Source organism: Gopherus flavomarginatus, chromosome 1 (genome assembly GCF_025201925.1).
Source record: "Gopherus flavomarginatus isolate rGopFla2 chromosome 1, rGopFla2.mat.asm, whole genome shotgun sequence".
NCBI classification, from domain to species: Eukaryota; Metazoa; Chordata; order Testudines; family Testudinidae; genus Gopherus; species Gopherus flavomarginatus.
In genome coordinates this window covers 33,043,748-33,069,099 of record NC_066617.1, presented here as the reverse complement: position 1 = coordinate 33,069,099, position 25,352 = coordinate 33,043,748, and the positions used below count along the sequence as shown (strand labels likewise).

At 39.8% G+C, this 25,352-nt stretch overlaps 1 protein-coding gene and 1 long non-coding RNA gene across 4 annotated transcripts in view; both read right to left on the bottom strand.

Moving 5' to 3' along the window:
- Nucleotides 1–527: 527 nt before the first annotated feature.
- Nucleotides 528–4,369, bottom strand: LOC127042921 (uncharacterized). Its single transcript, XR_007772108.1, has 2 exons — nt 2,248–4,369; nt 528–1,746 (listed from the first exon to the last, which is right to left on the bottom strand). It is a non-coding gene; the product is annotated as an uncharacterized LOC127042921 (long non-coding RNA).
- A 7,396-nt stretch (nt 4,370–11,765) lies between these two features.
- Nucleotides 11,766–25,352, bottom strand: part of TRMU (tRNA mitochondrial 2-thiouridylase) — a 35,869-nt gene continuing 22,282 nt past the window's right edge. The window contains exons 5-11 of one of the 3 annotated variants that reach the window (XM_050936286.1): nt 23,226–23,398; nt 21,783–21,836; nt 21,604–21,670; nt 20,515–20,615; nt 15,387–15,531; nt 15,047–15,129; nt 11,766–14,060 (exon numbers count right to left, since the gene is read on the bottom strand). In XM_050936286.1, coding sequence (XP_050792243.1) covers nt 13,905–14,060; nt 15,047–15,129; nt 15,387–15,531; nt 20,515–20,615; nt 21,604–21,670; nt 21,783–21,836; nt 23,226–23,398 — 779 coding nt within the window. In that variant the 3' untranslated portion in view covers nt 11,766–13,904. Of the gene's footprint in view, nt 14,061–15,046; nt 15,130–15,386; nt 15,920–20,514; nt 20,616–21,603; nt 21,671–21,782; nt 21,837–23,225; nt 23,399–25,352 lie in introns of those variants that run through there. The other 2 variants (XM_050936288.1, XM_050936287.1) reach the window with 2 other exon arrangements.

The following is a 25,352-nucleotide window of genomic DNA, read 5'->3' as shown; positions in this document are numbered from 1 at the left end:
CCTTGCTACATTTTAGCACTGAGTTCTCACTGTCAAGCACTGAGGTAGGTAAATCCCCAGTAGAGAAACTTTTAAAAGTTTTACGAAGTTAGAAGAATACTAAAGTTGAATTTTCAAAAGTGCCTGATTGATTTAGGAGCACAAGGGCCACTGACATTCACAAGTTCCAATAAGCTTCTTTCACAGACTAGACTCCTTCCTAGTCTGGGCCCAATCCTTTCCCCGGTACAGACCTTGTTAGTTCCAGCAGGCATCTTAGGTGAAAAGCAGGGGATCCCACATGACTGGGACCCTCTTTATTCTGTTCCATCCCCCCTTTTATATCTTTGGCACAAGGCGGGAATCCTCTCTCTCTCTCTCTGGGTTCCCACCCCTCCTTCTAAATGGAAAAGCACCAGGTTCAAGATGGATTCCGGTATCACGTGACATGTTCACATGTCCTGTGAGACCCGCTTCATTCTTCCAGGACTGGCCCGCACATATGCAGTGCAGTCTTGCTGGTAAACAGAGCCATCTAATGGGAACCATCAAGATTCCACGCCACCTTTAATGGCCTATGCTTTGCATAATTGCAATAGGACTTCAGAATTATACTTCAGATTTCTAATTTTAGATACAAATAGGATGAACACACTCAGTAGATTATAAGCTTTGTAATGATACAAGAGACCTTTTGCAGAAAGCATATTCCAGTTAATTATATCACACTCAAGCATATTTCCATAAACATATGGAGTGCAACGTGACAATGGTAAAATCTTAAAACATAACTACTTATGGCATAAGATTCAAACAAGTGTAAGTATAACTACTTTGTAAAATAAAAACCATTGCTCACAGTTCCTGCATAACACAGACCCTGAATATGAGACATAACACATCCGTCTCCCAGAACCACATGTACCAGACACCAATTTAACAGGAATCATGTATACATTTAATCTAAAGACAGATGTCTTGTTTTAAAATAAATAGTTTCAGCTGTGCATAAAAAGAGGTTTAGCATTTCAGGCATGATTTTAAAAATAAACATAAAAATAATATATGTTGCTGCTACTACAGAATAGGTTTAGGAAATTAACAGTCTTATTACATAATGCAAATTCACTAACAATGTTTTCTCTGCCATGGGACAGGTAGTCACAGCACAAAGATGGAAAGCAACTTATTCAGACTGTGCACTTACATACATTTCTAGAACAGAGTAGTATGTAAAAAGCATATTTATAATAGAAAGACTCATTAAATACTTTGTTTACAATAAACACCACTTTCAAAACATGAAAGTGCTGAGCTTGAAACTGTCTTGATTTCGCATATCCAAACATGCCAACCTATTTGAATACTATCATTTGTTATGCTTGTTTGATGTTTCTAACTAGCATAAATCACCATTTAGTTTAATGAAGCCCTATCAAAATTGTTTGTTATTAAAAACCCTCTCAGGTACTATCAGTCAAATTGTGTGACATGGATTTCTTAATTCACCCCTTGAAAGTTATGGCTCATCAGAGAAAATGTGTGTGCATGCACGCATGCATGTGATTGCTCTCATTATTATGAGGCTCCAATTTCCCAAATATCTTTCAATCAATCAAGAAAAATGCATCAATCTCGATCTTCTCTTCTAACACATCTCTTGAATCCTTTGCTCTGCTTTTTGCCCTGTTCTAAGATGTACACTGATGGGCCCTGCCTCATGATTTTTGTCCACTGCCAAGGCACTCATCATCCTTGGAGAGCAAGCTAGAAGACAAATACAGTGACAATCTTTAAAGCACCCGCAGAGTGTATGTTGGGAGACTCATGCTGATGCGACAGGACTTCTCCCCGAGTATTGAAGGTAACATTAGAGGTATGCGCTTGTGTTTGCTCTGCCCACATTACATAAAATGGGAGAGTGAAAAGAGAAAACAAATGGATAGATTTTGGCTTATGTGTTTAACTAAAGATAAAATGTAATGGAAATGCCATCATGAACATTTACAACATTACATGAGAAATATAGGCCAATTATTTTAATTAGTTTTCTTGATGACAAAAATCTCCCCTTAGTTACTAAGGTAACTCCTTTAAAAACAAAAGAAAAAAACAAACCCAAGAACTTTCCAATAAGGGGCTGATACACTCCCTTTTTATGTGAATAATATTTTCACAGGAGCTTCCTCAAAAGACTAGTTAAGCAGTGTACAGTGTGGTACTGAACTCTTAATATTTGTTGGTGGGAAAGGCAGATAAGTTACTTACCAATATATAATTCTTGTTTTCACCACTATGTTAGGAGGTGGAAGTCAGAAGCACTCAATCATCTGGACACACACAGGTCAATATCACTTCCTCAGGCAAGCATTAAATATGAAAAAGTCATAGTGTCACAATGTTTCTAAACAGTGAATTATCAACCCCCTGTTTTTGTCATTCTAAAGACTCACTCATTTTCTTCATATCAGGACTGATCCAAAGACTCCATGGAGTTTTTCCATACATTTAAATGGGTGTGAGATCAGGCCCAAAGGAGATCTTCTATATTGTGTGCTGATTTTGATGGCTTGCAATAACTTTCTGCGACATTGTGTGGGATGATGAATCTATTAACATTTCCCATTCTCAAGTTCTTTTAGCTGATGTTATATGGTTAATAAAACATAGTATAGTTGTAAAGAGATATTAGAGGAGAACCAATTCTAGAGGTTCAAAAAGCTTTGTATAAGCCAAACCTCTTCACACCAAAGTTAAATTTATTTAAGATTGTGTGGCCCCATTTTTGAAGTATGGAATTATGTTTATCCAGTGCATCCTTCTATTCACAAAAAGTTATCTACTTTCTTATTGGCATAAACAAGTTTAATGAGTCAAGATGGCTCCAAAAATAACTGCCTTTTAAGTCTACAAACATAGAAAAACATCACTATCACAATTTTCACCAACTTATGAGCAGAAGCTGAATAGATTTAAAAGAACAAAGTTTGATCACCTATTGCCATCTGGTGCTGAAACCTGAAATTACATGCAATTATTTTGCATCTCATTATGCTTACAGCACATTATTTCTGGGTAATACAGTGCCTCATGCCAGACTATTACATAACTTTTTTTGAACTAAAACTTAGAAAAACAGAAAAAATACCAAGGCATAGGAAAATATATTCAGATATAATAGTAAAGCAAGTAGACTTATAGTAGTTGAATAGGCTTGTAGGTAGCTAATAAAAAATATGCCATAGCACGTTTGGATTTCTATTTGTGATCCCTCCACCCCACAATTAAGGTAATTTGTTTGCTTTTCCCACAATTGTCTTTGTGTGGCCCATATGCACGTATTGACCGCTTATCCTGGTCCACCTAGCCACTCATCCAAATTCCTCTTAAAGGTTCACTTCTTCCATAAGACCTATTAAAAATAAGGCAATATTTTTTATAAAATTAGTGCTGTTGCTTAATCACAGCGCATGCAAGTAACTTAAAAAATTAATCGTGATTAATTGCAGTTTTAATCGCACTGTTAAACAATCAAATACCAATTTAAATTTACTAAATATTTTTGGATTTTTTTCCTACATTTTCAAATATAATTGATTTAAATTTCAACACAGCATACAAAATGTACAGTGCTTTATATTATTTTTTATTACAAATATTTGCACTGTAAAAATGATAAAAGAAAGCCAATTTTTCAGTTCACCTCATACAAGTACCGTAGTACAATCTCCTGAAAGTGCAACATACAAATGTAGGGGTTTTTTTGTTACATAACTGCACTCAAAAACAAAACGATGTAAAACTTTAGAGCCTACAAATCCACTCAGTCCTACTTCTTATTCAGCCAATCGTTCAGACAAACAAGTTGTTTACATTTATGGGAAATAATGCTGTCCGCTTCATATTGACAGTGTCACCTGAAAGTGAGAACAGGTGTCCGCATGGCACTTTTGTAGCCGGCATTGCAAGGTGTTTATGTGCCAGATATGGCAAAGCATGATGCCACTATCCCCTAGTTTACATCCTCAGTCCATGTGCCTGGAAGACACTAGCCCAGCCATGTCTGATGTGCCTTGCTGAATCACAGGATTGAGCAATCCCCTAGTGTGGGCTTGTGCAACTGAGTCACAGAATTGAGCAGTCCCCATTGTGTGGTGCTTTTGCAACTGTTACTGCATTGTAAATCCCTTGTTTACTATTCCCCAGCTGGTGATGATCATTCAATGCCCACCTGGGTGTTGGTCACCTCCTTTGTTGTTGTCACTGGAGAACTAACACTGGGTGACTTTCAAACTCACCATACAGCAAAACCTCGTAACTTAATAAACCCTAATGATATACATATTTTGACAGAACAATATTTCAACAGATCGTGACCTTTCATACGATATCCTACACAGCATGTTTTGTATAAACTATATAATAATTATATTCTGGGGTGAATATGGGAGTTCCAGAGTGCTGTTTTGAGGTACAGGATGCCATATGCAGCTTCAGGGGAAGGCCACATACAGGACAAGCGCCCAACAGTAAGGCAGAACTCCAGCAGCCAGTGCCAAGGCTGCCATGCCTACCCAGTGATGTATCGAGTCACAGAGTGCATTTGGGCTGCAGGCACCAGTCTTGGGTTAAAAGTAGGCTGTCTCTCCACAGCCCCTGCACAAGAGTAGGCCGGGGCAGGACCAATAAACCCAGGAACCTCCTCACCCCTCATGTCTGAATGGGTTTCTTCTGCTGTTCTTGCACCTCTACAGGCCGGGGCCCAGCTCAGTACTTTCCTGCTGGGGTTGGCATTTGGAGATCTGTCAAGGGACTCTACTTCTTCCTGCCCACCCCCATCAGAGCTTCGTTCTGAATCAGATAGTTCCTAATTTGCACAGTCTCTACAATTTGAAGTCATTAGTCTCTGAATTGTTTTTTTACATCAGTGCCACTCCCCTATATTTGCCCATGGTCAGTAAATGTGCCTTTACAGATGCCTGCACAGAACTATACAGTATTATCTTCAGACTTCAAGAGAGAGTTGAGGTTTGTACATCGAGGTTGACTCTCAATACAAATATACTCAAGAGGGTTTCCTTTTACGTGTCCTTTAAATCGGAGAAGAGGTCTGAGGAATGAAGCTAGGTATGTCAGCTTTATTTTCTTTTGTGGAATTCAGTTGCAAAACTTGTCACTTGAAACGAAAATACGGTATTGAAAATATACTTAAGTCTGGAAAGAAGTGTTAAAAACTTTTTTTTTAAAGTCACTCCCACATTTATTTCATGAATTGAAAACAATTGAGCCTAGTAGGCTCTTCCCAACTACTGTAATAGTTTTAAAGGCATTATTAATGAACTGTCTGATCACAGTTTCTGATCACTGTCTGATTTATGAACAAATGTTTTTGTTACGAAAAATTGCATACATCTTAACAATGAGTCAGAGTTGAAGGCAAGAAGGGAACATAGGCTCATCTAGTCTATCTGTATATCACAGGCTACCAACACCACCCAGCCACCACACACTAAACCCAACAACCAAAATTAGACCAAAGTATTACAACCCACAGGAGATTAGACTATTACATGCCACAGAGAATAGGTGTGACCAAGGTGCACCATGCCTGAGGGCTCCAAAATGGTAGGGAAATTTGCTCTCCCAACTCCTCATGGAAGGCTGTTCCAGAACCTCCCCCCTGTTGATGATCAGCAACCTTCTTCTGGGAGAGAAAATAGTGGGAATAGAACCCTTTCCCTCTGTACTCAGTTGGTATGGGTTCTACTGCTCCCAGGGATATGAGAGTTCACTTCTTCACACAGTAGATGTTTGTGAGTGGGGTACCTGAAGAGGGACGGGGAAGGAATCATAGAATAGAATCATAGAATATCAAGGTTGGAAGGGACCTCAGGAGGTCATCTAGTCCAACCCTCTGCTCAAAGCAGGACCAATTGAGGGAAACAGGAGAATGGGTTGGGGGGGTTGCAGATAAGGGGGATGGAGTAACCAGTTCTGATTTCTAATACTCACCTGTCCATGGTGATGGACTGCCAGATGGGGTAGAATGGGAGTAGGCAATCTCCAAAAATTTTGCCAATGGCAGGTGGTGCCAGCATTGAGAGAGATGGGATTCTTGGGCCCTCGATCAAGGCTTCAAATCTGTTGTCTAGAGGTTGATGGCTGAGAAGTAGTAGTTGAGGGAATGGATTGCCTTCTCCTCTAGGTTCTCTGTTTCCGCCCCTGTTGGTCATATTACCTGTTTCACTGAGTATATGTAGGGAGTCTGAATCGTTGAGTTTGGTAATTGCTCTGCCGTCTCTTGTTCTGTGGATGTCCAGAGATTGCAAGATGGCCTTTGAGTCCTTCAAGGTGTGCAGTGACTCGTCTGTTTTGTCCACAAAGAGTTTGGTGCCCTCAAAGGGTAAGTCTTCTACAGAAGACTATTGGCTTTGGGAAACTGGAAAGATGGAGCCAGGAGGCTCTCCTGATAATGATCGGTATTGCTAATGATCGGTATTGCTATGGATCTTGCTGAGGAATCATCTGAGTCAAGGGACACTTGTAGCGCTGTTCTGGTGATAAGTTGGCCTTTTGTGACAAGTGCTTTGTATTAATCCTTTCTGTTGTCTGGAATAAAGTTTATAAATTCCAAGAGACTTGAGTAATGATTGTGATCGTACTTGGCCAGTAGGGCCTCATAGCTGACAATTCTCAATTGTAAGGTTGCTGCCGAGTATGCTTTACAACCAAATAAGTCGAGTCGTTTTCAGTCTTTATCATACAGGGTGTTCCCATAGTAATGTTGCTTACCCAGTTCATTCCCCATGTTAATAACCAGCGAATTTGGCATTGGGTGTGAGAAAGGAATTCAGTGCCTTCAGCTGGCATGTAAAATTTCTTATCTGACCTTTTACATATGGGTGGAATCGCTGCTGGGGTTTGCCAAAGCAACTTCACAGGGTCCATAATTGTCTCATGCGTGGGGAAGGGGATTCTGGATGAAGTGGATGTGTGTAGTATGTCCACCAGTTTGTGGCGAGATTCCTGGACCTCTTCCAGAGAGATGTCTAAGGAAGTGGCCACTCTCTTGTAAAGCTCCTGAAACTGGTTGAAATCGTCTGTAGTGGTGGGAGGCAGAGGCATAATACATTGAATGTCAGGTGGTTCATCCAGGTCCAAGAATTGCTCCTGTTCTTTACCTCCATGTTCAGAGGCAGCAGAAGGTGCCTTGGATGGCAGCATGGGTGGCTGAGGTGCCCCAATTAGGGGCAGAGTGGTGGGTATTGCCTGTTGTTTCTGTGGTGGATATGGAGCCCATGGCTGCCAGAATGGCTATTGTGTTTGGAAGGGCATTGTGGGCATGCCGGGTTGGCAGTACCAGGCTTAATTTTAAATTTTACAGAGAAACCCATGCTTGGTGGGGCCGGTATAGCGGGTATAACCACAGGAGAGGAAAGCTGGGGTGAGTGCCCTATATTCTCCTCTTTATCGTCCTCCCCACTAAAAAATTGTGTGAAAACTGTAGAGAGTTGGGTTGGCTAAGTACTGTGTGTACCATGGTACTGTTGGTGCCAAGGAGAGGAGACTGTTGTACAGATGAGATAGATAAGTCTGTATGAGAGAGGAACTGCTGTGACATGCCCAGTCCTGGTGGAATAAGGGAACTCGGTACTGTGTGCTGCAGTGAGCGTATGGGCACAGGTGTGTGGCTGGAATGCATAGTGCCAGCAGTAGGTGGTGACATTAGAACAGGGGTGCTCGGTACCGATGGTTGGTTTGTTGTTGGTGGTGCCACAGACGGGGTTTCATTTTCCCTTTCCTGCCTGTGTCAGAGCTTGACTGCTTAGGAACTCTGGGTTTCTTGTTACCATCGGTACTGGAGGGACCTGGTCTGTCAGCTGTTGGTACGGCCGGTGTAGTCGGTACCAGGAGTCTTTTGCCACTATCGGAGCACCTTTTCTTGGCCAACTCCAGAATCAAGGACATGGAGCCCCATTTCTTTTCCTTCTTGGTATGTTGTTCAGGCTCTTTGCCTCTGAAAGAGGAGCCTTTATCTGAGGTGGCAGGCAGCGATTTCTGGCAGGGAGGGGCTTGTAGCTCAGGCTCAGATGCTGGCCAAAGACTGCTCCATGAGGAGAAGCTTTATCTGTAAATCCCTGGCTTTTCTAGTGTGGGCTTTCAAGTTGTGGCAGTGTGAGCACTTTTGTGGTATGTGCCCTTCACGAGGCAACTGACACAATGAGAGTGTCTGTCTGAGAGAGGTATTGAAAGCCAGCAGGTAGTGCAGCATTTAAAGCCTGAGGAACCAGGCATGCCCCTGAGGGAGCATATCTCTCAGTGATGTGGAGAGATAGATGCCACTGTGACTGGGGATAATGAAAACAAGGTCCTGTAAGGGGAATATATATATATATATATATATATATATATATATATATATATATATATATATATATATATATATATTATATGAAGGGATGGGGATAAAGTAGGAAGGAAAAAGGCTAGAATATTTTGAACTAAGAACTGAGAACTACTGCTGGAAAAAGGGCTTATTTCTAGCTGTGAGGTGCTGCTGAATACTCCAACTTGAACCAACAACAGCAGAGAAGGAAGTGGGGAGCGGGGGTTGTTGCACAGCATTAGTTAACTGCCTGAAGCGGCGTGAGACGGGGTCTGCGCATGTGCGACCCAACTGGGCAGTGCTACCTTAAATCTCCAGTTATGAGTGCAGGTGCATAATGACAAAGTGGACCACCCACAGGGACACCACTTGAAGAAGAAAATGTGGTTGTGTGATCCAGAATTCACAAAAACAGGGGCAGATTACTTATCTAATTGCTTGCGGTTTAAGGGCTAGCATTTAAAACTTCCCCCATTTCTCCTAGGTAAGTATATGCGATATCACTCTCCTGAGGGTAACAGAGGGGGAAAGAGAGCAGATGCTGCAAGCGTCCAGGTACAGACCTGGTCCTTATGCTGCATGCCGCAATGATGCCAGAAGAATTAATACTGGAGTGGCGCGGGAAAGTGTCCTACGATGGTGGGCGAATTACAGCAGCCCTTCCCAGAAGCCTTCTGCAAAGGATTGCAGAGTACCTCCATGAAAGCTTCCTAGAGATCTCAAGGGAGGATTCCCAGGCCATTCCCGGGCATGTAAACAGTCTTTTTTGGAGAGCACCCTCTGTGTAGCTGGAGTGTGCCAGTAACTTCTATCCCAATTTTTTAATTCAGATTCAACATTTAAAAATATTATATGACCCCTTCAGTTTGATTGAAAAGGTCTACTCACCACAGATGCCTTCGCCAGCATCACGCTCTGCCGACAATTGGTCCTGTGAGGGGATGGCCTCCAGAGTTAAAAAAAGTTCTTGGCTGTCAGAGATAATGGATCTTCTGCTTGCTTGCCACGCATTCTCCTTCTCCTCCTCCTCCTCTTCAACAATGTCCTCCTCATTGTTGCCCAGGGCTCCTGGGAGGTATCCACGGAGCGTTTTGGGGTAGTGGTGGGGTCGCCATCAAGAATTGCATTTAGCTCCTCGTAGAAGCGGTGTCTGTGGCTCAGAACCAAAGCAACAGTTCACCTCCCTTGTCTTCTTGTATGCTTGCTGAAGCTCCTTTATTTTCACACAGCACTGCTGTCTCTCCCTGGTGTAGCCCATCTCCCCCAGACGTTGCGCAATTTTGGCATAGATGTTAGCGTTTCTTCTGCTGGATTGGAGCTCTGCCTGCAGACTCTTCTTCCCACACAGCAATAAGATCAACTACGTCCTGTGTGCTTCATGCTGAAGCACGTCTGCAGCCTTGCGCATCCATTGTCAGCTGTGGACGAGCTCTCCAAGCCCATCAAACAGGGAATGAAAATTCAAAAGCTCCCGGGGCTTTAACATTGGGGCGGCTGTTCCCTGTGTACCCGGCTGAAGTGCAGTAGAATTGAAAGTGTTCTCCAGAGCAGTTCCAGTAGAGCACTGTGGAACTCCTCCTGTAGGCCAGTTCATTAGAATTACACAGCACAGTGTCTACACTATCCCCATGTTGACACGTTGATGTCAACTGAAGCACTACCCCTCTTGTGGAGGTGAAGTACAGAAGTCAACTTTATAAGCCCTTTAGGTTGGCAGAAGGGACTCAGTAGTGTAGACATGTACATTATTAACTCGATCTAACACAGCATATGTCGACCTAACTTTGTAATGTAGACCTCCTTTGTTCTCCTGTGAGGAAATAGGTTAGGAATTAACTTTTATTGGAGAAAGGAGCAAAGAAACAGTTGGCATACAGTTCTCATACTCTTTAAATTGAATATCGGGGGTGGGGGTGTTAAAAAGGGGCTTCCCTGGACAGAAACATTCTGGTGTTTAGAAATAGTACAACAAAAATTCAGTAACATTGTTCTCTCTTACAAGGAGTCCAATTCTTCACAACTGGTCTTCTTTATTCCATTTATGTCCCTTAAAGCAACATGAATGGCTGGGAATTAATTTTTTAAAATTACCAAATGAATGTAATTACCCTTGTCTGCCTTTCAACGGGGGACAAAACATGACTGGCACATTAGATGGATATGGTTTCCTAAAGAACTGCTGCAAGACATACTTTGACAACTTTATGATATGAGTAACATCTAATTAAACCATGTTTGGCAGAACTGGTTCACTGTCATTGACACTTGTAAGAATTAAGGGTTGGATCCAGAAAGGTACTTAGGTGCCTAAACCTCACACCTGGACATTTAAGTCCCAATTTTGGCTCCACTATGTCCACAAAACTCCTGCTGAATCCTGTAGGTGTCTAAACTTATCCAGTGCCTAAGTTTTTAGAGTAAGAAGTTCCGACCATGCCTACATTCCTGCCTATGAGCATGCACACTGCTGCCTCAGTCTAGGCATCCAGGTGCTTATATTCCACCTAAGCTCCAGAGCAATTCATGAACCAGAGAGAGAGATGTTTGGCTACCTTAGTCACACGCAAGGTCCAATCTGGTAGCCATGCTCAGAGGCTGCCTACTGGATCTGTTCCACTCAAAATCTGGCTGGAGGAACAGCTGGAGCTGCTACTACCCATCTTATAAATTTTAGGCCCGTGTTTAGAGCACTCATCAGCAATGTGGAAGACCTAGGTTCAATGCACCCCTCTCTACCTCAAGGCCAGGAACAATTTGAACAGGGGTCTCTCAGGTGTAGTCTCTAATCACTGAGCTATAGGATATTCTAAGGTGGGCTCCCTCAATCTCTCCTGTTAAAGCTGTTGCACTCTGGATAAATAACAAGTGAGAGATTTGGGAGGTGAGGCTCCAGCTCCAGACTACACAATTATTCTTCTCTCTCTGGCCCAAAAACTGTTATTGGGCGAGAGAGAGCAAGTGAGTGAAAATAACCCAGCAAGAAAAAAACCAGCTTTCCTTGGTGCACCCAAAATCACCAGTAATAAAAAGTAACTCTGAAGGCACAAACAGCTGAAGATAAAATCACTGGAATGGTGTTCAATCAAAATTCCTGTATTTTCTGCATCTAATTTATAGTACATGGTTACCAAATAAAAATGGAATGCAAAGAAGTAGTTTCATTAGTTGAGAAAGCACCTCTCAAGAGACTAGCACATTTCAAGACAATAAAGAATAATTATTTTTAAATGGAAATGAATGTCCCCCCCCTTCAGCCTGAATTCTTTCCACTTGTCCTCTTCAGGTTAAGGACTTTCTACTAAACAAGTATAAAATACCAAACACATGTGACCGAGAGCAAGTGAAGCTAAAGTGTTTCCAGGTGAAGCAGTAGTAAATCACACCAGTAAAACACAAAGAATTAATAAAAATAGATTTTATTATGTATTTCACATTTACTGGATAAATCAAATTAGAAAAACATGAACCATTAGCCTCTTTATAGTAGTTCCGTATTTTGCAGAGTTACAATTTCAGGAATGAAGAGGTTAAGATGAAGAAAAACCATAAAAATCATTACCTGGATTCATTACTGGAATAACATTATCCAAATAATAGGAATTAATAGCTGTAAGGAGGAATAACACAGCTACAAAGTCAAAAGCAAAGCTTATAATAAATTCTTATCTGGATATCTAAAGAAAAACACTTTCTCCCATTGAACTTCTCCTGATGTGCCTTACACACCAGTTATAAGTGGCTGTGCCCCCACCCCCCAAATGGGACAACTGATATTTCTGACAAGCGGTGGGCGTGGATTTCTTACAGGAAGGGCAGTTCGTTTGCTTCACACAGTTCACCTGAGCACAAGTGTCTTCAGGAAATCCACAGACTGGCAAGCAGCAGTTAGTAAGGAGAGTTTTCTGTTCATTTATCTCCCCTCTTTGGAGAAAAAGAGAGAACTTTATTTCCTTTGTTACTCTGAGCAGAGAATAATAGCTCTTAAAATGGCAATCAGGATATAGAAAAGGAGGTGTGTGTAAGATGGGGGAAACAACATCGTTACATATAATTTACTTTTACATTTGATGAAAATCTATTTGTGATACAGCTTTCTAGATTCTCTCCTTAACTGGATAAAGAAAGAATTCTATGCCCATCAGACTTCTACAGCCATTTGAAAAGTCTTACTTCTCTGCAGCTGTGTGTTAATGATAGTTAATTTATACGGTAATGTTAACTACAGGACTTGGCTTTTGTTAAGACTTGCAATAAAGGAACTATATAGGCATCTGAGGAGGTCTTCAGGATACAGTGGCTTGCTCCAATTCACATTATCAAAAGTCTTGGGAGGTTTTTTTATTTTAAATAATAAACACATTTCATAATACCCTCCCATATAGTAACACCCCATTGATTTAGTATCCGGTCTATTTCCACGAATGCCAGCCCTCCCTCCCCAAAAGTTACTTGTATAACAAGCTTTAGTATAACAAACAAGTAAACATGAATTTGGTTTTATTTACACACTGACAATGTACTCACAGTGCTCCAAGGACACAGAATCCACAGTCTGTGCCTTGATTAGTTTATAAAATTATTTAAACTACAGTAAAATGGCATACATTACTCAGTTTTATAAGAGACTGTTAGATGTATCAAACACATTTACTTTCAAATCACTGGATTTCAAAACCTGAATTATGGTAAAATCTTAAACCATAACTACTAGCAGCATAAGATTCAAACAAGTGTAAAATACGTGTTGTAAAATTTATTGCAAGTGAAAAATAAATACCTATTGCTCACAGTTCATGCAAACTGCTGAACTTGAATGTAAGAGACAACACATCCTTCTCCAAAAGTCCACATGAACACAAACAAATTTAACATAAATCATGTACGCATTTTAACTATAGACAAATAGCTTTTTAAAAATACTTTCAGTTGTGCCTGAAAGAGAGGTTTAGGGTTTGGGGCATTTTTTAAATTAAAATAATTTGATATGCTGCTGCTGTTACAGAGCAATTTTAGGAAATTAACAGTTTTATTACATATTGCAAATTCATTAATAAGTTCTCTACCACAAGGCTGATATCACAGCATAAGAAACAAAGAGGGAAAAGCAGCTTTTTCAAGCTGTAGAAACTTTCATAAATTTCTAGAACAGAGTAGTACATAAACAGTGTATTTACATTAGAATGACTCTGACATTAAATACTTGGTTTATAGTTAACCCCATTCTGAAAACATGAAAGTGGTCATCTTGAAACTGCCAGGATGTGTCTCATCCAGTCATGCCCATCTTTTTGCATACTATGTTTCTGTTACTTGTTTGAAGTATCTTACTGACCTCTTCTAATGAAACCATATCAAAACTGTTTTTTGTCCAAAAACCCTCTCAGGTACCATCAGTCAAATACTAAGATAGGACTGTCATAATTCACTCTTTAAAAATTTATAGTTTGTCAGAGAAAACGTGTTTGTGTATGTGTTGTTGTTCTCCTTATTTTAAGGCTTCAGTTTCCCCAAAGTCTTTCAATCAAGAAAAATGCATGAGTTACGTTGCTGGTTCTAACTTCTTGATCTCTTCTGCTAACACATGCCTTGAATCCTGCTCTCTGCTTTTGCCCTGTTGTAAGGTGTACACTGATGGGCCCAAACTAATGATTTTTCCACTGCCAAGGCACTCGTCACCCTTGTAGAACACAGCAAACTAGAAGACAAACACAGCAACAGTCTTTAAAGCACTGGCAAAGTGGCATGCTGAGAGACTGACAGATAAGAAGGGAGATCTCCCTGAATAGTCAAGGTCATAATAAATTTATTCCCTTGTATTTGCTCTGACCACATTACATAAAATGGGAGTGTAAAGAGAATGAACAAATGGATAGAATTGTTGACTTGTGAGTATACATATAAAATGTAATGGAAATTCCATCATGAAATTTTACAGTATTACAAGAGAAATTAATGGTAAGATAGTTATTTTAATTCTTTTTCTTGAAGATGGAATCTCTTTTTAGTTATTACGTAACACTTTTTTGTTTGAAAAGCTTTTCAATAAGGGGCTGACAGTCACATAAGTAGAGTATCATTTTCACAGGAGCCTCTTCAAAAGGCTGTTATACATTCTTCAGTGTGGTACTGAACTCAACTCTTTGTGCGATGTGAAAGGCTGTTATGTTACCTACCAATATTTAATTTTTCTTTTCACTTTTATGCTGGGACATGTGAATCTGTCAGAAGCATATAACCTTCTGGACACACAAAAATCAATATACTCTCGCAATCAAATATTAAATATGAAAGTCAGTATCACAAAGTTTCTAAAAAGCAAATTACTAACCAAACTCCTGATTCAATTCATGTATGTATTTAAACCCATAACAGATTCAGTTTCTGCATACAGGGTCTGATCCAAAGTCCACTAACATCCAAGGGAATATTTACATGCATCGCAATGGGCTTTAGAGAGGCCAAAAGTTTCTAAATCACATTTCTTGCATTTTGGTTTTTGGAGGAAACTTTCTGAATATTAGTAAAATAACTGAGTGATGATTTAGATAGCCTGAAACAACAGTTCTGTAAAACTGGGTGGATGAACATTTTGAAATTCTTCTAACTGACGTTATGCAGTTAATAAAACATAGGATGCTAGTAAATAGAAATTAAAAGAGAACCAATTCTGGCAACACTTACTTGCCCTGGTGTAAGAGCTCTTATTGGCTTGACTAGTGTCACCCACACTGTCCCATCTTGGTTTAGAGTTAACATGGAAGGCACTAAAAGAGAAAGTTGTTAAACAGCCAGCTAGCTCACTCTTATATTCACAAATAAATTAACTAGTTTTTCACTGGCTTAAACAAGTCTAATGAGTGAAGATGTCTCCAAAAATAATGCTTTTTAAGTCTTTAAAAAATGGAAAAGTATCATTAGCACAAACATTTTTATCTACTTCTAAGAAATTATATTAGACCCTATTTCAATTTATCGCCCAAATAAGAATTTGAATAGATTTCAATGTACAAAGTTTAATCACCTAGTGCCATCTGATGCTGAAACCTGAAAGTACATTCCATCATTTTGTCCCTAATTAGCTCAGCAGGAGGTTCCTCTGCAATCCAGTGCACACGGTTTGTCCGCAGTAGGTCTCTATACAGTGCAGGGTGATCTGTAGATGGTGCCTTAAAGTACAACATTTTTGTTTAATACCAATGTTTATGCCAGATATTACATAATTGTTGTGAATGAAAGCATAGATGTCAGAAAAACATCAAGGCGTATCACAATAAAAGCTAATCCACTAGTAAAGCAAGTAGATGTTAGATTCTAACCAGCTTCCTTAAATCTTTCATGAAAAAAAAAATTTGCCGTAACAAGTCTGAATTATTATTCAGCGTCATGCTCCCTTCACCCCCCCAGTTATGTCAGCTCATTTGTGCACTTCTCCCACACAATCCTCGCCAGCCCTTTCTCCATGCTGACCCTTAAGCAGTATTGTCCTCGTTATCTTGATCCAACAAGTCCACTATCTTTTCTTTGTCCAAATCCCTTTCTAAGATTCATTTCTTCCTTGATATCCATTAAAAAAAATTTGATATTTTAAAAAAAAGGAATTGAGAAATCAAGATGTGCACATGCTTTTAATGAGGAAATGTGATTTGTTGTTGTGCCCTTGTCCTTACTCACCCATTCCCCGCTCTACTGATTTACCCTCACTTGTCACATCACATTTAACAGACTGTAAGCCTTCTAGGGGTATGGACCATGTCTTAGTTACCCATTTGTTCTAAAAAAGTGACTAATATATTTTGAGTTTTGTAATGTAACAAGCTCCCAACTGTCACAACTATTATTACCAATCGTAAGACACCAAAGATGTTTGGACTTTAAATCTATGCTATTCTATGGATTAAATGCACTGAGTGATGGAAGACAAATGTCAATTCATGTGACACACTACCTCTGGAAGGAATTTTTGAGAAGTAGGTAAAGCATAATGAGTTTCAAATACATGCCACTGGAGGTGCTTCTCAAGCTATTATTCTGTCATTCTGCCAGTGGCATAAGGGAGAACACCACAAAGCTGAGTAGTCTGGCCTCCAAGCTGCAACCAAGAGGAGGTTCTTACATCAGGGTGTCTAAGGCATGAAATAATTCTCTTATGCTCATTTCTCTCCTTCTCATCGCCTTTTTGGTTTACAGTGCTTTCTTGAGAAAGCACATCTGCTATAATGAAACACTCCAGAGCAAGAAAAACAACATCATTAGCCAATCAGAGAATCAAACATTGCACAAAACATTAGTGATGTTAGGGTGCTTCAGAATGCTGGAGAATGCTACATGTTGGCTTGTGAGTAAGGCAGAAATTATTTACAGAGCTACATCTTGTCTGTTTTCACAGAGAGGTGAAACAGTGTTCAATACTTCATTTTCTAGCAACTTGCTATGCCAATATAATAAATAAAATATTTTAGATAAAAGTATTATGTATTGTGCCACAATGTCTATATGAAAAACCACCTGTGTTTTGGAGTAGTACATTGGAGGTTGATTGCCAATAGTTTGGAACATACTTCAAGCTAAAATCTCCAACAAGTTTCTACTATTCAGAAGCCAAATTTTTGGATAAGATGTATAAAACCTGTTAATGCTATATCAGTTGGTGGCTTTTGTTTCTCTTTTAAATGGAAAAGCCAAGACTTCTACATAGATTAGAATCAGGGCTGGTTTTACCATAAGGCAAACTGAGGCGGTTGCCTTAGATGCCAGACTGTGAGAGGGCGCGACTAGGACCCAGAGTGTAGAAAATTGTGTCTGTTGCTGGTACATATGTATTCTCTCTGCTCTAAATCCACAGAGATGGTGGAGAGCTGTGCTGGAGGAAGGAGGGCACAAGAGACATAACTGGCTGGTAGGAGAAAAGGTGAGAGGTAATAACAGAAAGCAGCAGTCACTACAGGGAGAAAGAGGAGGAGGAGCCTCTGATGTACCTCTCTAGAACCCCCAGGAGCCTGGACTGATTAACACCAGCTTCTCAGAGAGCTTCCTGTTTCCTGCTGCTTCCTTGAACTCACTTGAGGAGAACAGGCAGTCAACTGAAGTAGTAGGAGCCAGTTAGGCCCTTAAGATGCTGATATCTTCCCTCACTCAGGCCCTGCTACCAGCCTGCTTATTTGTGCCCTTCAACTGAGTGTTGAGAGCCACTATAGCTGGCACAGAACAGCAGTCATGAGTGAAAGAAGAAAATGCCCCTCTGGGGCAGCATTCAGAAAAAGCAAGCAAGCAAAGGAAGCTTTTCTATCTAAGCAGGAAGGAGCTCTCCTGTGATACATAGACATAGTGAGCCTTCTGGCCCCAGTGAAGATGTGAGTGGTGAGGAAATGCCTGATCTTCCAGTTAGTCAGAGTGCAGGTTACCTGGTAGCTACTGCAACAGCCATATCTCCATCTCAATGTGGATGTAACTATGCACATTCCTGAAGAAAAGTGTAGATCAGAGAAGAGTGTGGGGGAGGCGCAAGAAACAGCTGCTGCTGAGTTTAGTCCTTAAGTCTAGATGATCCAGGACTGTGGACCCACTTGAGCAGTAGCCTGAGTGACTTCCTTGTACTGCATGGGCCACAGCAAGTGAAAAACTTCATGTTCCCCAAAGACAATGAAAATAGAAGTTTCCATGCAACACATTACTGGTGTAAAATCCCCAATTGTGACAAAGTGGAGAGGCCATAGCTTCTGTAGTGAAAAACCCAGAATGCTGCATACTGTTTTTGTTGTAAACTCTTCCAGTCTAACGTTGCAGCCACACTGGGTTCTACAGGAACACAGGACTGGAAAAATCTGGCTAGAAATCTGGCATGCCATGAGAAGGCAGCAAATCACCAGAGAGGATTCCATAGGTGGAAAGAGCTTGAGATGAGACTAAGGTTAAAGGCCACCATAGATGATCAGCATCAAGAGAAGATTGCATCAGAGTCTTTTTACTGGCAAAATGTTCTGAAAAGGCTCATTGCCATTGTGACAATGCTTGCTACCCAAAATCTAGCACTGCGTGGCACTTCAGATCAGTTGTATGCACCAAACAATGAAAACTCACTTAAAATTGTGGAGCTGATGGTGGCGTTTGATGCTGTACTCCAGGAGCATCCAAGAAGAGTCACCACCCAAGAAATGTACACACACCACTACCTTGGAAAAACAATTCAAAATTATATCAGTTACTGGCACCAAAAGTCAAACAGAAGATTGTGACAGATCTGAAGTCAGCAAGATATTACTCTGTTATTCTGGACTGCACACCTGACATCAGCCAAACGGAACAAATGACTTCAATGGTGTGTTTTGTAACAACAACAGAATCTAGTGAAAATGTCCCTGCAATGGTGAGTATCAGAGAGCATTTTCTAGAATTTATTCACATTGATGATACTACACGGAGCTGGTATGACAAATGTGCTTCTTAAAAAGCTGTAAGATACAGGTAATTGTGATAGCTGACATGACAGGTAAGGGCTATAATAATGATGCCAACATGAGAGGAAAGAAGAGAGGAGTGCAGACACGGATCCGAGAGTTAAACCCTTGAGTTTTTTTTGTCCCATGCAGTTCTCATTCACTGAGCTTGGTGGTCAGTGTTGCAGCATCAACTTCTAGTGAGGCAGCTGAATTTTTTAAATGTAATTCAAAGCATCTATATATTTTTCTCTGCATCAACTCTTTGATGGCAAATTTTGAAGCAACATCTGGGAACATCCTCTCTGACACTGAAACCACTGAGTGCCACGCGATGGGAAAGTCAAGTGGAGACGATAAAGCCTATCAGACACCAAATTGAGACGATAGATGATGCCACAGTTGCCATTATGGAGGATAATGCTATGACAGGAACTGTTCGTGGAAGAACAGTGGCAGGAGGAAATGGAACCACCAGAAACATACATAACTTCAAATTTCTATGTGGATTAGCGTTGTGGCATGACATACTGTTTGAAATAAATGTTGTAAGCAAGAGACTCCAAGGTGTTGACCTTGATATATCTGGAGCAATGGACCAACTGGACAAAGCAAAGTCAGACCTACAGTCTGAACGGTCAGATGAGGGATTTCAAAATGTTCTCAAGAGTGCACAGAAGTTGGCAGAGGAACTTCACACTGAACCTATTTTCCCACTCATTCAAGAATACAAGAGTCACCGAAGAAGACGACATTTTGATTACGAGGCCCGGGATAATCCCAGAAGAGACTCCAAACAACAATTCAAAGTTGAATTCTTTAACCAGGTGCTAGATTGTGCAATACAGTCAGTTGCAGAACGTATCATGTAGCTCAAGGAACACAGCAGCATATTTGGGATGTTGTATGATATTCCAAAACTCCTCACTATACCTGAAGAAGACCTACACCAGCAATGCAGGGCACTAGAGACAGTGTTGACACATGATGACATGTGCGATATTGATGCGAGTGATTTAGGTGACAAACTGAAAGCCCTTTCAAGATATATTCCAGAACAGCCTTTGGAGTTGATACTGCTGAAATGTATGTGCACAAAGAAGATGACCACCCTCTTTCCAAATGCTTTTGTTGCTCTGCGCATACTTCTAACACTTCCTGTAACAGCTGCCAGTGGAGAATGCAGCTTCTCCAAGCTGAAGTTAATTAAAACACATCTATGCTCCACAATGACACAGGAGAGGCTAGTCGGCCTTGCAACCATCTCAATAGAGCATGAGCTGGCCCAGACTGTGGACCTTCAGGAAGCAGTTCAAATCTTTGCAACCAAGAAGGCACAGAAAGCACCACTTTGATTATTCAAACAGATAAAAATGCCAGTGTTTACTATGCAGTCAAGAAAAGTTAACTTTCAAATGCCTGAACAGCAAATGTAAGCGTTACTTAAAATTTCGGAACAAGGCATTTTAAGTAGTTAGTTCTCCTTTATTGGGGTAGGTAGTAGAGCAGTACCATGAGAGCAGTAGAACAGGAACAAGGCAGAACTGAGACCTTTCAAAGTTTTGGCCCAAGCGAGGGGGTATGGGGGTGTCATTTGAGCTCCCTGCCTCAGGTGCCAAAATGTTGTGGGCCAGCCCTGATTAGAATCATATTCTTTTCAGTAGGAATCATGTAATGCCTGCATTAATCTCACAGTATCAGTGTAAATAAACTTACCACAAATATATTTCCTGAGGTTGTATCTCTCTCAACAACAAACCAAGCTTCACTGAGACCACTTAGCTTGGCCCTCTGGCCTATTGTATACAGGAAACAACCTAAAGAAATATGAAAATTTAACACTGGTAACATCCTCTTAACTCTTTAGTTTCAGCAAGCAAAAAATATTTCAAATGCATAAATCCTTCTCTTCAAAAGTTTACCACTGAGCAAGAAGTGTCTAATTTTCTTATATTTTGAAAGTTAAAGAGACTCCATAAACTTGAAAAAGTCTTTACCTTAAAAGTCTGTACCTGCTGTTGTGACAAATACCCCAAAGACTACTATAATTGAAATAGATTAGAGAAAAACATCAATATTTCAGCTTGTTTAGTTTGTAAATTTGATAAATGTGTCTTGTCAGTTTCAGGGTTTCAATGAGTCGATTTCACTTCCTATTACATTCGCTAACTTGACATCAGATTTTCATGCACTGGCTTGTGGGATCTTAGGTGTAGGCTCTTTTGCAGGCCTTGGAAGAGTGTTTATCAGTAACAGAATCTGAAACTGAAGAGGCAAAAGGCAGATGTTCACAGAGAGGAAGGGATGGGAAAGGAGAGGTGAACTTGAGTATATTTGGTGCTGGTGTTCTGTAACTGCCCAAAAGAACCTTTTATAAATCACAACCTGTATTAATTTATTTTTTAAAGGAATTTAAAATTTCAGGATGTTTAAAGGGTGCTCTATCAGAAAATGGAATTGAAACTCCGTGATTTAAACAAAAAAAATTAAGTTGACCGTGTTCCTTTAGCATAAAATTAATGAGGATCTAGTGGCAACAAAGTAATTCAAAGTATCAGTGGTGGTAGGCAATAATTATGTTTTTTCTTTTTATTGCAATATAAAACTAACATAAAAACTAGAGATAGACCAAAGCCATAGTTACAGGGTTAACGGATCTTCTGTGATTCATTAGGTACACCAAAACAGAATAGGATTATAGACCTTTAGAATTTTACAGAACTAGTCTTTACAAATAAAATAGCAGTTATATATTACACAAATGGTTTATTTAAAATCAATTAGCTAGGAAAGGCAGCTGCTTACCTTTGTGTGTCCCTATCACCTTGTTATCTTCAATGGAAACAAAGTTACCTGGACGAGGTTCTAAATACTACAAGAAAGAAAAACAGCTGTGTAAAAAGATCTTTCCCCAAGCCCCATTACAAATAACTAGGGAAATCAGAACAGAAGCTTGTAAGTTCCCCAGATCTAATGTTACTTGCCTCAAGAAGGAAGTTTTCAAAATTTCTTTCGCCAATGAAACAGATTCCCATACTCTAAAAAATAAAATGAATGCACACTTTAAAAAAGCAGAATGAATCATTTGAAAATCCTAACGTCAAAACATTCATTATCAGTACAGCAAGGATTTACCCTCCCATGCACCTAGAAACATGCTAGGTGCCTCACAAAATGAGTATAAAAATTGCTGCCTCAAAGAGCACACAAACTAAATTCCATATAAGTGAAAATCATAAGCACAGGAAAGAGGAGAAAGACATGAGTGACAATAAGATCACATGGTTACTCAGTAAGACATGAACACATCTTTATTTAAAAAAGAGTGACCTGTCCTTTACCTTATGATACAATAGTAAACACAAAGACAAGTCGCTGAAGACTAGATACACAAAGGTTCTTAAAACACCTGAACCTCAGATTTAGGTACCTAAGTACCATATTTAGACTCAACTCTGATCCACAAAACTCCTGCTCAGCTGCTGTCTAATCCTGTAATCCAGAAGAAGCCCTAGCTGTTTTGTTGGCCAGGGTGGAAAATTACTTCTGCACTTTTCACTGCAATGCTTAAGCACCTCTGCAGATTTGTTGTTCTTTCTTCCTGAAACAACATCACCTAAAAACCCTATACTAAAACTACTTGCTATGAAGATGAGTACAACTACTAAAAGCAAGAAGGAACATAATCAGGAACATAGCAGCTGCTTACATTCATACTCCAAAAGACCACACCATAAAATATTAGTTCCTTAGCTATGGAAACAGCCAGGAGTGCTAGCTCAGTGGTTTGAGCATTGGCCTGCTAAACCCAGGGTTGTGAGTTCAGTCCTAGAGGGGGCCACTTAGGGAACAGGGTAAAAAATTGGTCCTGTTAGTGAGGGAAGGGGACTGGACTCAATGACCTTTCAAGGTCCTTTCCAGTTCTAGGAGAGTGATATATATATTATCTTATCTTTAACTATCCTTGTGAAAAAAGTGACCTAGGAAAAAACAATCTGACACCAATCTATACCAATGCATCCTGCAACACAACTATAATAAATTGGAGATACAGAGAACCATGGTGAAGTAAATCATTAGCTATCTCTGTGACTTGTGCTGGTTGGAAACATTCAGCTCCTCAGAGCTACAATGGTAGAGGAGCTTTTTAAAAACAAACAAACAAAAAAATTAAAATAGCCAGGCTAAGTACTTCAGAACAGGTAGACAACTGCGTAAACAATGCAAAACTCAATTTACAACCCAAATATATTCTATTATGTTACTCAGAAATAATTGGACTGAATTTGATGCAATGTAATTAAAAAAACCTATGACCATATTTAAACTTTACCAAACAAGTATTAATGTTTATTACAACATATAAATCAGAAAAAGAATGGTTTAGAGATAAATATAAATCAAAAGTTTAATAAGTGTTACCATGCCTCTTTTCTCTTTAGCACATGATGAAATCCGTGTTCTGCTGCTATCTTCTTTACAAAATCTTTTGTCAATCCTCCTAAAGGAAAAATGGTTCTCCTCAAAGCATCTTGTGAAATCTGACTGAGGAAGAAGGTCTGGTCTTTCAAGTGATCAGCTCCTTGAAGAAGTTTTACAGCTGCAAGGTATAGAATACACAAGATGTTTCAATGTTACATAGCTTGACTCCTACTATTTACATAGAAGTTTAGTTAAAATTCGGCCTAAAATAAGAACTTCTACTATAAACACATCTTAGCAAGTTCTCATTGCACTCAACAGAAAACACCTGGCGCACTTTTTACAACCTAGATATAGCTCCATTTCCTAATATTGTATCTCTTGTTCAATTTTACAAGAAGAAATGGGGATTAAAACGGATTACTCACACTAACATGAACACCTGTCCAAAACCCCTTAATGTTTGACTTATGACACCCAACATTCCAAATATTTGGTTTTGCCTGTTTATTATGGTCTTAATCATTTTAATAAAATGATAACATTTTCCAAGAATTTCCAACAATTTAGAATATTTTTATAATATTTTTCTTTAAAACTACTTCCTACCAAAAAGAGCTACACAGATTTTGAATTTTGCTGAACCTCTGTTTCTTTTACATCACTGTGAATTTTCCTGGTAAGAAAAGCAATAATATAAATTAATATTTGAAAAAAAAATCACTGTTTGTAAAATGTAGGAAGTAATATTAGCTAAGAGTGTTGTATCTTGTTTTTCAAAAAAATGTTAGGCCAAATTTGCTCAAAGTCACACTGATGTAAATCCACATTAATGTCACTGGAGTCATTCCAGACCTACAGCAGTATCACAAAACAGAATTTGACTTGTTTATACAAATGATCTACAGATTCAGAGCCTCCCAACAGCACAAATGACTTGTTCCTGTGATGTATATGTAATAATTAAGATCCATGACGTCAGCCTCCATCACAAAATTACAATATAACTATCAGTCATATTCTATCCATTTGGATAAGAACTAGTCTCCATCATAGCTCTGGAGTTTCATGGCTAACACATCAATGTGCCTTTTGTTTCAAATGACTGAGAAACGGTTTTGAGATACTGGTCAGTCACATCTAATAATAGACAGTCCCCACAATAGGTCTGGAAACACACCTGGAATACCACATTCATGGTGATAGACAGTTAAGAGGTGTCACAAAACAGATGTTAGAAAGTGGGGTTTCTCCCTGCCCTGGAAAATGCTGAATTTCCAGGAGAAAAAAATAAATCAAACCCCAACAACTTTCAGCTGAAAACTTTCAATTTGGAAATGCTAGCACAGTGCCTCATGGGAGCTGTAGTTTGGGATCATGGTGCCCCCATTTACCTTTATGGGACAGACACCATAAACTAGACTGTATCTCCCAGCTTACATCCTTTGCACTCCACTGACACCACTTATGCCAAAGTCTCCAACGACCTCTTCCTAGACAAATCTCAGAACTAGTACTCCAACTTCAGGTCCTCGACCTGTCAGCTGCCTTTGATACTGTTGACCATGTTGTTCTTCTTGAAATCTTGTTCCCCCAGGGCTTCTGTGAGTCAGTCCTCTCCTAGTTCTCCTACATCTCTAATCTCTCCTTCAGAGCATCCTGCAGAAGATCCTTCTTAGCCTTCCTCCAACTGTCTCTGGGGATTCCACAGGACTTGGTCTCCTTCTCTTCTCCATCTACACTTACCTTGAGTAATTTAATCTAAAGACACAAACAAAACCACCATCTATATGCTGATAACACAGATTTACCTTTCAGGTCTACTCTAGAAGTGCCTTTTTCTGGTCTCTAAGTACCTATATGGGACACAACTATCTGATAATGGGCTCTTCAATCTAGCAGAGAAAGCTACAACATGATCCAAGTGCTGCAACTTGAAGCTAGACAAATTCAGACTGGAAACAAAGGGTAAATTTTTAAAAGTGAGTAATTAACCATTTAGGACAATTTCCCAAGGGTTGTCATGGATTCTCCATGACTGGCAGTTTTAAAATCAAGATTGCATGTTTTTCTAAAAGATATGATCTAGGTCTAGGAATTATTTTGGGCAAGTTCTATGGCCTGTGTCATAC